At 43.2% G+C, this 13,502-nt stretch overlaps 1 protein-coding gene across 4 annotated transcripts in view; it reads right to left on the bottom strand.

Annotated features, from left to right (window-relative positions):
* PDE6D (phosphodiesterase 6D) overlaps positions 1-13,230 on the bottom strand; it is a 49,238-nt gene extending 36,008 nt beyond the window's left edge. For 2 of the 4 annotated variants that reach the window (XM_075003904.1, XM_075003903.1), the window contains exons 1-2: positions 13,014-13,230; positions 1,552-1,645 (exon numbers count right to left, since the gene is read on the bottom strand). In XM_075003904.1, coding sequence (XP_074860005.1) covers positions 1,552-1,616 — 65 coding nt within the window. In that variant the 5' untranslated portion in view covers positions 1,617-1,645; positions 13,014-13,230. The remainder of the gene's footprint in view (positions 1-1,551; positions 1,646-13,013) is intronic. The other 2 variants (XM_075003906.1, XM_075003905.1) reach the window with 2 other exon arrangements.
* Between the last annotated feature and the right edge of the window lie 272 nt (positions 13,231-13,502).

The following is a 13,502-nucleotide window of genomic DNA, read 5'->3' as shown; positions in this document are numbered from 1 at the left end:
GGGATCTGCCTGTGATGAGATCATTGCAGAATCAAGACCCAGATGAATACCACCTTCTGGGAATTGCCACTCAAAAATTTAGCCTCAGGAGCCACTGGCTTTGAGGCCAAAATAAGTAAGCCAGAGGCACTAAAACGCTGAAATGCATAAACGTTTATTTACAAGCAATAATTACAGCTTTTGTTGTTAAAGAAATCTGCAATTAAGCTTGTACTATTGTTTACATTACAAACCCTTCCCTTCATGAGCTTGTAACCTTGTGTAAAATTCTCTTAACTGGCTGAAGTTCTACAAGCAAAGTAGTAATCTAGTATACGACATGAAATTCCCACTCAAATGAATTAAAATACTGTTTGAGACAACAAAATAATAAAAATACTTTTTAAAAAAAAAAAATCTACGTTAAGGCTTTATGGCTGTAAAATCAAGCACTCAGACGTTAGGAAATGCCAGAATGAAGGTTGCCAATGCAAACAGTTCTGTTCCCTTTTCCATATGCATTTTGGTACTATCCTTAATTATGTGATCCCACACTATTTTTTCCATAAACCACCTGACTCACTCAACCTATTACTTGTACTAGAGAAGAAATTTGGGTCCTGTGTGTGCAACAATGTCAGGTGCTTGAACCTCCTCCCTGGGAAGCTGAGTGGAGCCTTGAAGAGATGCGTTACAGTTTTCCTCCTGGTGTTTTTTTATCCTGGGGACTAATACTACGGTCACAGCCTAGTTTGCATAATGAGACTCTCGCATTTCCTCATATGAATGTTTAAAAACCAGCGTGGTAGCTAAAGTATCATATGGGTAGACTGATATACAGTCAATAATTGTGAGCCAATTCCTTTTTCCATTTAGGAGAAAACAAAATTAAGGGTCAGCACATCTACTGCAAAGCTGTTTAGAAGTTATTACAATAACGCAACAGAGCTCAATTTAAATGTGCTTAATGAATTTGAAGAAAATTTGTATAGAAGAAAAAGCAGATACAAATCACTCCTGTCTGGAGATGTCAAATGAAAATTTCCTTCCTTGAATTAGTAGTGTAAATACTAGCATGAGTCAATATTATACTATGGCTGGGGGTACTTTTGTACACTTAACATTGAGACTATGCACTTCTCTAGAATGAAGGAAACAGTCGTCAAAAAGCCACAGACAACTTGCAGATAATATTAAAAAAAAAAGACTAAAAAATATAAGAGTCATATGAGAGTTGTGGGAGAACCAGGTCTTTGGCTCTAAGAGTTCATCAGTGCCAGTTCCCCCACGTGGGGTCAGAATCCTATTTATGATTTCACAATGATTCACAAGATTTCAGTGGTTGCTGGAGGAATGACTGTCCCCACAAAGGATTATAACTTCACGTGGGGAATAAGCAACACATGAGCACTTAAACATTTCTTTAAGAAACCCTGGCAAGAAATGACTCAAGACCATCGATTTGGAAATTTAGTAGTAGCATCCTGAGCTGCCATGCAGAAAACCACAATTCCTTTTAGTCCAAGAGCAAAGGAGCACACTTGACCAGAACTGCAGAGGACACAAACTCACTCCTGGGAAGAGAGAACTCCTCCAAGGCAGTCAGAAGTAGCACTGTTGGGTTCCAGAAGCTGCATATCCCATGGTGGTTGAGAAGAACCTCAGCCTGAAAAGACGTATGTCAAGGAAAAAAAAAAGAAACTAGGACAATCTAGGATCATCTGCAATTAAAAGGTCATACCCCAAAGTGCTTTAACATTTAATTTTGAAGGTGCTGAGCTCCTTCCCTCCACAGTATTTTAGTGAAAACATCATGAATTGCAATGGAAAAGTTTCCATGGTGTCACAAAGAAAGTAACTACCACCTCACTTTCTTGGCTGCAAACTATTCCATCTGTTCCTGTAGCTGTTTACAAAACTCCTTTCAACTTTGGAAGGATGCATTTTGGAAAGCATGTGGGCATTACAGAGCACCATTCTTATAAGGAATTATCACCAGTCCATGCAAATACATTAACAGAAACATTCCTCTTAGTAAAACCAGGGAAATAACACACACCACCTGATTTTCCACCCACAGACTACATCTTTGCTCCCCCTCCCTATAGAGTTTTCCATGTGTATGTGCTCTTGACTGTCACCCAACCTAATTTTTTTTTTTAAACTTTGATGCTTTATCCAATGGAAGTTTCATAATCTGACTGTCCATTCAGCAGTTTGTCTAGAAATTTCTGACACTAAGGTGGGATGGATTTCTTAAATTTGTACAAGTGTATCCCTAACTCAGGCAAGCCTTGAATCAAAGTTTTTTGAAGCAAAGAAGAGGCAGGCAAGCAATCTACGAGAGACCTGCATGCATCAAGTTGTGATTAAAGTTTAAGGATAAATTCACATCACTAGATACTCAGAGCCTGAATGAACCAACATCCACACTACTGTGGATATCACGCAGAACACTATTCATAGAGGTCGTCAGTGATTCCCTCAGACAAGTGGGGCAAAAGGAGCAGCTTGCATAGACCTCACCCTATTTGGGAGGGCACCCCAACTACGAATGTTGAAATTATTAACCAGTTAAACGCTAGCACTTAACTGCCTAACTGTTTTAAATTAGGGCCTGCTGCCCGGCCTTCCACTGGGACCGATCATGTTCATTAGTTCCTGCTATGGCCATGGGGTCTTGCTGCCCAGTCCGCTGGCCCAGCACACCTGATCCCCACTTGAATCCACCAGCAAGAGCCAGTTAACCAGTAAGCATACCAGTAAACCTCATACTTACTGGTATGCTTACTGGTTAAAAGTTTAACATAAGTACTTCAAACCAAGTCATGTTGCAATAACATTCATTGAAATTTGGCCACATAGCTGCTGTGTCACAATAGAGGGCCAAACTGGAATTACTTCATGATAAATAAAAGTGAGACTGGGTCAGTTGTGCATACTTTATTAAAAACGTCCATAGGTATTCATGACTGCTGCCCTATTTATTTAGTGGTTATGGAACCAACAATGTAAGGCTGTGTCTACACTAGCCAAAATCTGCGAAATGGCTATGCAAATGGCCATTTCGAAGTTTCCTAATGAAGAGCTGAAATACATATTCAGCGCTTCATTAGCACGCAGGCGGCCGCGGCACTTTGAAATTGATGCACCTCGCCGCCGCACGGCACGTCCCGACAGGGCTCCTTTTCAAAAGGACTCCGCCTACTTCGAAGTCCCCTTATTCCCATCTGCTCATAGGAATAAGGGGACTTCGAAGTAGGCGGGGTCCTTTCGAAAAGGAGCTCCGTCAGGACGAGCCGTGTGGCGGCGAGGCGCGTCAATTTCGAAGTGCCGTGGCCACCCGCATGCTAATGAAGCGCTGAATATGTATTTCAGCGCTTCATTAGTAAACTTCGAAATGGCCATTTCCATGGCCATTTCGAAGTTTGGGGTTAGTGTAGACACAGCCTAAGAGTGTTATACACTGTACCATCGTAATTTTAAATAAGCAACTTGGTCTTGCTCAAAAGTTATTTTTACTAACTTTCAATACATGGCTGTCACAAAACCACATGCTTGAATAACTGCTTTGCATTATCCCATGTAACTTTTTTCTAAAAACTTTCAGGTCAAGTAAAACTAAGCAAAATCTTGCTTATTCTAGCTTATTATGCTCCCCTCCTTCTGGAATAATCACCCCTTCTGATGGCTTAAAATCATGCAAGTAGTCAACTCAATAAAGGTTTTAAATGTCTTTCAGTGGGTACATTCAACTTCGGCTTCTGCTGACATTTTAGAGAACCTCATTGGTGTACATCCTCTCTAAGAGAGATTGTACACAACGTAATCCACCTTAAGACAATAATAAATGGTTGAGGATATTGTTAACTTAACTACAGAGGATCTTGGAATCATTTGAGAACTGATTTCTGTTTTGTTCCTAACAGCTACTTGCTAATGGAAAAGCTATAGTGAGGGAAAAAAATGTGGCCTTATGAAGAATATAAAATTTAATTTGTGTAAAGTGATTTTATTCAATAGCAAGCACTTGGGGGGGGCACATGCATCACAAATGTAAACACAAGCTGCTATTTAGTAGGACCACTTCAAATGCCTACAAGTGATTTTAAGCATCTGAACAACTTACAGGTGGTAAGGATTTGAGGAATCAATTCTGCTCTCAAACTGCTCATGGCTCTAGTGTTTTATACTCAGCTTAGACAGAGGAAAATGCAGAAAGCTACAAAGTTCAGTGTTAAAACTAAATTCTCCTTTTTGCCTCCATACAGGAGCCCAGAAATAAGCCTTGAGATGCTAGATGTGGGTGTTAAGTCCATTTATACAAGGTATTTCTAAGGTATCTTGGTGCCAATCTAGGTTCAAATATTTGTCTTTTCTATCTCCTTCTACTGGAGGAGCTCCACTCTTTATGACTATGAACAAAGCCACAACTCCCACAATATTATCCTCACTTTCCAGACGGAAAGGGAAAAGGGAGAATGAAGTAAAATAACGTCTCTAAAGTTCAAACAAAGTTAAAGCAAAAGCAGAAAACAAAATGCAGCTCTCCTGCCTTAATCCTCCTCTACATGATTAACTTGAGAAGTCACTTTTCAGAAACAGTTAACATTTTCCTTAAATAATTCCCATTCACAGATGTCCATGTATAAAGACAAGTCAAACCAGCCACCAATTATAAAGAAATGCCACTGCAGTTACTACCTGTAAAAGCAATCATTCAAGCAGAATGACTGGAGGGGCCAAAAACACCTGCCTTAGATAATCATGTTATCCAATCATTAACTGCACAAACTAGAAGATGTACCTAATATTGCTCTTGTCCTTATCTCAAAAAAAATCTTTTTTAAATAAAATGAAGTGTACAAGCATGATTTAAATAATTACTCTGGGGTGGGGCTGAGGAGTGGAGGTTCAGATGCAGGCTGCCTCGGGGAAAGAGGACTGCCCCAAACCCTCTCTCACCACAGCAGCTTGGGGCCAGTTGAAAAGTGCTTCTCTGGGCTGCTGCAGTTCCAGCAGGCATGGCTGAGGAAAGAGTACATGTCCCCCAGTTAGGGCAGTTCCAGGTTTGTCTGCCCCCTGTACTGCCCAGCCAGAGTGAGGAATACAGTTCACTGTGCACTCTTCCCCTCACTCCCTGACAAAGGGGAACAGCCAACAATGTCCTCGTACAACCTCTGACCTCCCTAAAGGGCCCTTCAGGGGTGGGACATACACCCCTAGCCTGCCCCTTTCACTTGCCTGGTGATTATCTCTTTTCAGTGTGGTTTTATGACAAGCAATCCCATTCCAGGCATATCCCATTTTCCTGGCACAACCAAACCCCTTTCATACCAAATTTTTAAAGTTTGAATAAAATTCAGACTTAGAAATTACAGATAACTAATTGACATTATTACTAACACTTCCCACATCCTTCTAGCTCTGAAAAAGCTGGTTACTAACTAACGCTTGGTTTCCCATGCAGTTCATGTTCTTATAGCTCCGTGGTTTGAGCACTGGCCTGCTAAACCCAGAGTTGGGAGCTGAGTTCAATCCTTCAGGGGGCCATTTAGGGATCTGGGGCAAATAGATTAGAGGAAAAAAAAAAAAAGGGGGGAGGAGATGGTGCTTGGTCCTGCCAAGAGGGCAGGGGACTGGACTCAATGACCTCCCAAGGTCCTTTCCAGCTCTATGAGATTTGTATCTCTCTCTCTCTCTTTGTGTGTGTACGTGTAATATATATATAGCTATATAAAATCTCATGGATCAATTGCCGTTAAAGTTATGAGCTATTCTTGACTTGCACATAACCCTGCTTCTGTTTTCAGAGACTTGTAACATGGATGTTAGTAGGGAAAGAAACCAGTACTATGTAGGCTGAATGCATCTCAGAAATTCAAAATAATTTCTGTAACAGGCAGGTAACAGAGCTGTTTTAAAGATGGAAGAATTAAGGTTCCCTGTCTGGTTCAAATGTGTCCTGTTTTGGAAAGGTAGTTGCCATTATTGCTACAGTGGCAAGCAATTGCTTGTAATGCTCTTCCCACCTACCACCTAGAAAGCCCTCATGTTCCAGCTTTCAGGGTTAATGTCATTAACTAGATCTTTTCTGAAGCCTTTAAACAAAGTACTTTGACTTTAGAAGAGACCACTTACATTTCAAAAGAAAACTTTACTGTCCAACAAGTGATAGCGCATCACCAAATTTGAAATAGATGATAATTAGCCAATGCAAGAGGCCTTTTCCAATGGGCAGAATAGGAAAAGTTAATGTAATCACTATCATATGGACAGTAAGCTTCATTAAGGCTCTGCTTACCAAGCGCCCTGCCCAGCGCCGCTGCCAGCAGAGCTGTGCAAAATGAGCTTCTTGGGATTGCAAATGGTGCGTCATGTGCACACTTCGAAGCTCTTTACCATAGCCTTGCAAGAGTTCGGCGTCGGCAGAATGGGGTGCCAGCACTACAGAGGCCGTGTGGATGTAAGGGACTGGTGACAGAGGGGGGTTTAGCCAGCAGAGGCATGTCTGCATGGCCTCTGCAGTGCCAGCACCCCCTTCTGCTCATGCTGAACTCTCGCAGGGCTATCTATGGTAATGAGCTTTTGGAGTATGCAAACAGTACGTTATTTGCAATCCTGAGAAGCTCATGCTGCATATGTCTGCCAGCTATGGGCAGAATGGCACGTAGACGTAGCCTAAGACCAAAACTTTTTTGGGTTTCCTTGGAAGTAGGCCTGGCTAACTTTCAAAAAGTGAAAGGATATCCTAGATTCTGGTAAAACTGCTGTTCCAACATTTGTCATCAGTATGCCTCTGGATCTATAATTGCGCAAAATGTGGAGAGATCTGTTTTCTGTGTGAGCTAAACAACAGATTATCAACAAACGTTAAAGCTGGAACTAGAAGTGGTATATTTTGTATTTTATCACAGTGCTTGTATACATTGCCTGAAACTCCTTCATCAAATCCCAGGCTCTGACATCCACAGGAGTTTCGCCATTCACTTGAATGGAGCAGGATTTGGCCCCCTGCATTTAGTTAGGAGAACTGTGTCATGAATATAAACTTGCTCACCTTTGTAAAATACTTTGACACTTATAGATGACAAAGTGGTATGTAGGTACAAAAGCAGAACGACTGTCCAAAAAGATGTTAAGTAGTCTGGGAAGTACTGCGGCCTAGTGGGTTAGGCATCAGTGATGATGGAAGCAAGACACCTGCTATTTGGAAGGCACAAGACTGACTCAAAAGCGCCAAGGCAAAGTGAGTGTTATATGTAGCAGAGCTTTGGCTGTATATAGAATGCGCTCATCTTTTTAATGAAGCAGGCAGAGCACCACAGAACCCATAATTACCTTGGCCAGTACTCCCCACTCTTCTTTAACCTAATGACCCATCTCTCTTTAAATTTCAAAAATTATCTACTCTAGGTGTTTTCTTAAACAACTGGGAAATTCAAGATGATAATCTACTTTCAAAACTCAGTTAAGGTTGTTAAGGTCACTGCACTGTTATTTATCACTCCCACTTACAAAGCCCAAACAAGCACATAAAGGAAAGCAAACACTGTTAAAGACATATGAGCCATTGTAACAGGCTCAATTAGACAGAATTTCTATGTTTGGGTGTTACAAATAACTTTTGAATGCTGCCGAAAATTAATTTGCAACCTTCAGGTAACGTTCTAGCCATCAGTGGGCAACTCCCTCCTGCCCATGGTGAAAATCCAAACATCGGAAAGGGGAAAATGGAGGTCTGTTATTGTCTAGAGATCAAATAAGTCTTTAAATACCTTTCAGCACAATACGTCCACATTAGCTCTGCCCTCCCTACCAATACAGTTGAATAGTCTGAGTCCCTGAATGATTTTTTTCCAAAGAAGAAGAAACAGTGATGGGAAGCATAGGGTCCTCTCTCTTTCCATCCCCTTGACACGGGGTGGAAACAATGAGGACAAATAGCCCTAGCCATGGGGAAGAGGAGAATGGGCAGGCCATTGGAATGGAGGTACACCAAACCCAGGGCACGGGGGCATGGGAAAAATGAGGATGGGGAAGGAGGTCAAGGGAGCATTAAGCCCTTTTCCTGAGTTAAGCAATAACTGACAGAACCCCCAAGCACATGGTTGAGGGAAAAACGGGGAGAGGGAGATGCATGAGGGAATTGCGTGGAGTCCCTGAAATAGAATGAAAAAGAACAAGTATTTGTTCCTTAAGTCTTGGTGTGTTTGTCTACACATTGACAGCATGCTGAACAGCCTCAAAAGCAAACACATACACATAACTGTTTATATAGCACTTAGCACAAGTAAATAAAAATACTGCTGTACATGGACAAAAGAAGGTTTAGAGTATCTTTAGCCATCTTTGCTTGCTATTGAGCACCTTACGTAATTACGTTTAGAAACCTCAACCAACGTATGAAACAAAGCTAGGGTTTTTACTCTTTTGGATTAAGACATTACTAAGAGCAGTTTCTCAGGAGAAGAACTATGGTCACTTATGACGGGGTTTATCTTTTTTTATTTTTGGGGAGCAGGGGGGAGGAATGGTACCTATCACTACCTCTGCTCCCCATAAGACCTTCAGCCCTGCCCTCTCCTACAGTCCCAATTGACCCCCACCGCTCTCTCCAGACCCACACTGCAATCTCTACCCAGTTGCTGACTGACTGCTCACTGGCTCCAGACACTTCCTCTGTGTTGCTATGGTGCTGTTCTCCTCCCTGGGGTAGCAGGCAATGGCATGAGAATTGGGAGCCAGGCAGCAATAACAGTGCAAAGAAAGAAGCAGCCTGTCCCCAATCCACGTATGCCCAAGAGGCACTTCCTTTGCTGTTGATGCCAAGAACCTGCACATTGTTGCCCAAGGAAAATGAAGGTAAAGGCAGGAGATTGCTAGCTCATTTGGGGAATGCGGGACACACTGATGGGCTGTTCCACAATTGGAAAATGCCCTAAGAATCAAACATATATTATCCACCACAGACTATGACCAAACGCATCTGATTAGCAATATGGAAGCTGCCACTAAAAAACCAAGTATATGGTACTTGAACCAAATTTGACTATAACCAATCTTTTGTAGTTCTCCAATGCAATTCATTATTACTTGGGTACTTTACATTAGACAGATATGTGGAGGGAACCCACAGAGAGATTCCAAATTACCAAGAAGTGATACAAACCAATTTAAAGAAGGTGTTCAGTTACTGGGACATAAGTCACAGGAAAGTGAGTCTTCCTCCATTTCTCTACTCTTGTATGGGAAAGGCTGCTAAACAAAGACATTGAAATTTAGTGATATAAACTAGTTCCAATGATAAGATGGTAGAGCAAATATTGAAAGATTTTTTTTTGTGACACAGGTAAACAAGGGTCAGATAAATATGAAGGGTGCACTCAAGTTGGCCCATAAAGCTCTTTCTTCTCCAGAAATACTAGTGCCCTCAAAGTCTGTTCTGTAGCTTGATATGATACTAAGCACTGAGCTGCAACGGCCTAGGCATAGGCTTATCTTTACGCATTTGAGTCAATGAAACTACTTGTGCACACACACTTGCAGAACTGGGGTCTTGGCAGGTATGGCTCCTCAGTTACCTGTAGAACTAATGTCTTGAACTGCTCTCCTAAGCAATGACTACCTTGTAGATACACTTTGTAAGTATAACAGGATTATTGCCTATTGGGAAGTGTCTTCAAAGAATTCATGCACAGACTAAGCTGTTAGCTCATTTTCTCTTGCAAATGAAACTAGACTAACTGATTTCTGGCTATAGATTTCCCATCTCTTTCAAGGTACCAACCCACAAGCTGTACAAGTCATACTCAGATAGTGCAGCTGGTGCCTACCCGATGTAATGTAAATACCTGAGACATACATGTGCGATTATCCATGTCCCCTTGAATACTCAGCATTTCAAAAAGCTTGGAAACAAATAAAACAGCAAATACAGGCCTGCAGGGGACTGAAGCAGATACTTCTGGCTTGAGTTTTTATGGACTCTACCCACAGCATGTTTCTGTGCTACTGTCATACAGGAAGGAAATCATGCCTCAGCCACTTGAATTAGGGAGATTTCTATAATAATTTAACTTCCACAGAATCCTGTTTGCAATCAGTTGGAAAACTTGCATTTGGCTTTTCCCAAGAACCACAGGTAAACAGAATCTCACTGAGGAAATTTTACCTATGAAGGTAAAAGTAGACCCCTAGTTAACATACCTGTTCTATGTTACAGTAAGCAAGAGTTTTAAGAAGCCTACTATGCCAATGAAGTTCCCTACTCTAACACATCTCATGCATAAAGGAAACTAGGATGTCTTAGGTCTCATCATACCAGTTTTAACATGTCAAAAGCAAGTCTAGTTTGAAAAGTACACATTTTTAAGGTTCCATTAAAACAAAGGGATTAATTCTCCCTCCAATGCTGAAAAGAGAGATGTAGCCATCTCTCCTAGAGCACACACTTTCAGAACTTTTCTCTTCCTATTAAGCAAACAAGAGTAACACAAATTGCTCTGAGTCAGAAGCCACTTTGTGTTTCTTTTACATGTTTTCTAGAATATCTGACCACTTTTTAAAGAGGAAATACTAAGTTTTACCTGATCAAATATTGCATTTGGCCACTCTACCAAATGTCACCACATTACGTGCATGAGTAGTTTCCTCTGTGCAGGGAGTAACGCCTCAACGTTTTCCTCAGGGATGAAGAACGTCTGCTCACCCACATGCATTCTTTTAATTATCTGATGTCTCTTCAAGACAGCTCTTCAAGTAGTGAGATTCAATAACTTTAACTCTCCCTTTTCATAAAAAGTTCCACTTGTGAAATCTTTCAAGAAGGTCCTACTTGTTCAAGCCTTTATTCCCTGACATCTAGCTATTATGTCAGATAGTAACTTCACAAAGGAAGACTAGATAGTGCTTCTTTAAATATCTAACCACTGTTTTCTAATGTCAAAGACATCACTTTCCTTGTAATAGTTGCTTTTTATCTATCCTTCCATCAGGACTGAACTTCTATAATGTTCCAAGACCCTGTCACTTTGAGGGAGCAAGTAAAAATTTAATTTGTGTTGCTCACATATATTGGTGCTCACCAGTATCATTAGGCTACAAGATTGGGCCATAATATGTGTTAAAATTAATTACACTAGTCCTATACCAACTGCTGGAGACAATTTAATTTTATATTTGCATATGCAATAGTAATACAGCTGTGTCAGACCTAAAATTTAGAGAGAGAAAAGATGGGTGAAGAAGTACCTTTTATTGGACCAACTTCTCTCTCACCATCAGAAATTGATGTCATAAAAGATATTGCCTCACCTCACTGTCTCATACATTTGCATGGCATCTTCCCTTGCTAAAGCTGAAAAAGGTTATTATTTTAACTGAGCAACTCCACACAAGGGATTATTTCATCAATCACTGAAATACAGCTGCTCCTTAAATTTCCTAGCCTGCAAAAGCTGGAGGGCCAAATAAAAAACTGGCAGCTCGAGTTTACATCCTGGGCACTTCTTAAGTCTTCAGCTAGTGGGAAATAAAGAAGAGTCTAACCCGTTTGCTTAAACTTGTCAAAAGTTTAATTGTCTCTAATAGTCTGAACTTCTCAGCCTTCTATTAACAATATTCTCGACAACTGAAACATCACAGCTGTACATACAAGGAAGAACTTCCAACACTGCTACTCTGGAAATATAGAATGTTTTTCAAAAGATTGACTGGACACAACAGATAACTCCTTGTAATAGAGGGGAAAAGTTCATACTTCCACAGGGAGAAACATCTGCTTATGCTCTCTGATGGCAACTATTTGATTAAATAATACATAGAAGAACTGAGAACATCATGCCACAGCTTTAGAGATTATATACAAATCGATGCAGCAAAAATCTAAGCAAGCAAAATGTCCAAAAACACCACAGTATCATAGCAGATGCTCCTTCTACGTCTGCTCTCTTGGATTTGATCTGTAACTAAGGTTTCCACTAGTGCCCAAAGATGTGACAAGACCAGCACCCTCCTACTGAACACTGATTAAACCAAAAAAAATTTTTTTTAAAGTTGCTTTCCCCACCCCCCTTTTTTAAATAAGCTTACCCTACTTCGCCTACTCCTTTCACACACATACTACCTTTCTGATGGGATCTTTCCACCCTTTACTAAAATCCTGGGTAGGTGAGGAATCCAGCAACTCACTTCTCCTTCTTGCCCAGGTTTACTCAACAATCTGCTCATAATTAGATAAAGCAAAACCAAGTTTAAAATAAGCTTCAGCATGTCCCACAGAAGACAACACATGCTGTGTTAGTGATTACACTCAACAAGCACCGCGGAAATAGCAAGACATACCATATCACACCAACAAGTAGGCAGGAGAGGAAGGAACATTTTGGTCAACCAAAGTAGTAAGGTACTTATTTAAATTGCTCTCCGACTTTGAAAGTAGGTGTTTCCTTTCTTAGCAGGCCTGGATCCTTAAGTTGCAGCAGAGATTTAAAATTTAAGGCTGGGAAAGAAGTTACAGGACAGGGTTCAGAGGACACGACCACGGTATTCTCAGGACTCACAGGAATGCACTAGCCTGCTCTTACTTTCCTCTTCCAAGGGCTGCTTTCAGAGCTGGAACCAAACGTACAATCGCAGCCCCGGCGCACAGCAAGGCCTGCACACCCGCTCCTTCCCAGCTGACCTACCCGCTGTCCTGCAGCAGGCACCCCCTGGACAGCTCCCCCAAGCTGCCAAGCCCCCAGGGAAAAGCTGGGGGAGGCTCCTGTCCCACCGTGCAACACCGAAGGGATAACGCAGCCCGGCTCAGGGAACGAAGGGAGACAGAGCCAAGCGTGGGGGCGGGGGGGGGCGTCTCGCTCTCCACAGCCCCCCCCCCCACTGGAGGGGGCCCTACGGGGCTCCCGGGGGGGGGGGCGGGATCTGCCACCCACTCTTCAACCCGGGGGAGGGGTGCTCCGTGACATCACGGGGGGGCTGCTCTCCGCGCCAGGCCCCCCCCCGAACCGGCCCCGCCCCGCCCCGGCGGATACAGCTTGAATCCCCTCAGAATCTCCTTGGCCCGCTCGTCCTGGGCCGACATGGTCCCGCGGCGGCTCCGCTCCGCGACCCCGAGCCGGGCGGTAGGATGGGGGAGGGGGGGGCTGAGCGCGCTCACGGGCCTCGCCGGGACAGCGACCGCGGAGCGGGAGACAGCGGCGCTCGGGACGCTGCACCCGCCACTGTCCGGCGCCCACCAACCCGAGCGGCCCGGAGCCGCCCCGCCCCGCCCCTGGAAGCGCCCACCAATCGCCGCGCCCCGAGCCAGCACCGCCCCGCCGCCTAGATCCCGATCGACGGCACCCGCAGCCAATCAGGAGGCGGCGTCCGTGACCCGGTGCAAGGGAGGCTGCGCGGAGGAGGCTGAGGTGTCCGCCCAGCCGGCTGACGTCGCCGACAGACAAGGCGGCAGGCGCGGAGCTCCAGCGTCGGGCCTCGGCCGCAAGGGGGCGCTGCCCGGCAACGGCCTGTGCGCCGCAGAG

This window comes from Carettochelys insculpta, chromosome 10 (genome assembly GCF_033958435.1).
Source record: "Carettochelys insculpta isolate YL-2023 chromosome 10, ASM3395843v1, whole genome shotgun sequence".
Taxonomy (NCBI): Eukaryota; Metazoa; Chordata; order Testudines; family Carettochelyidae; genus Carettochelys; species Carettochelys insculpta.
This window is presented reverse-complemented; position numbering and strand designations above follow the sequence as displayed.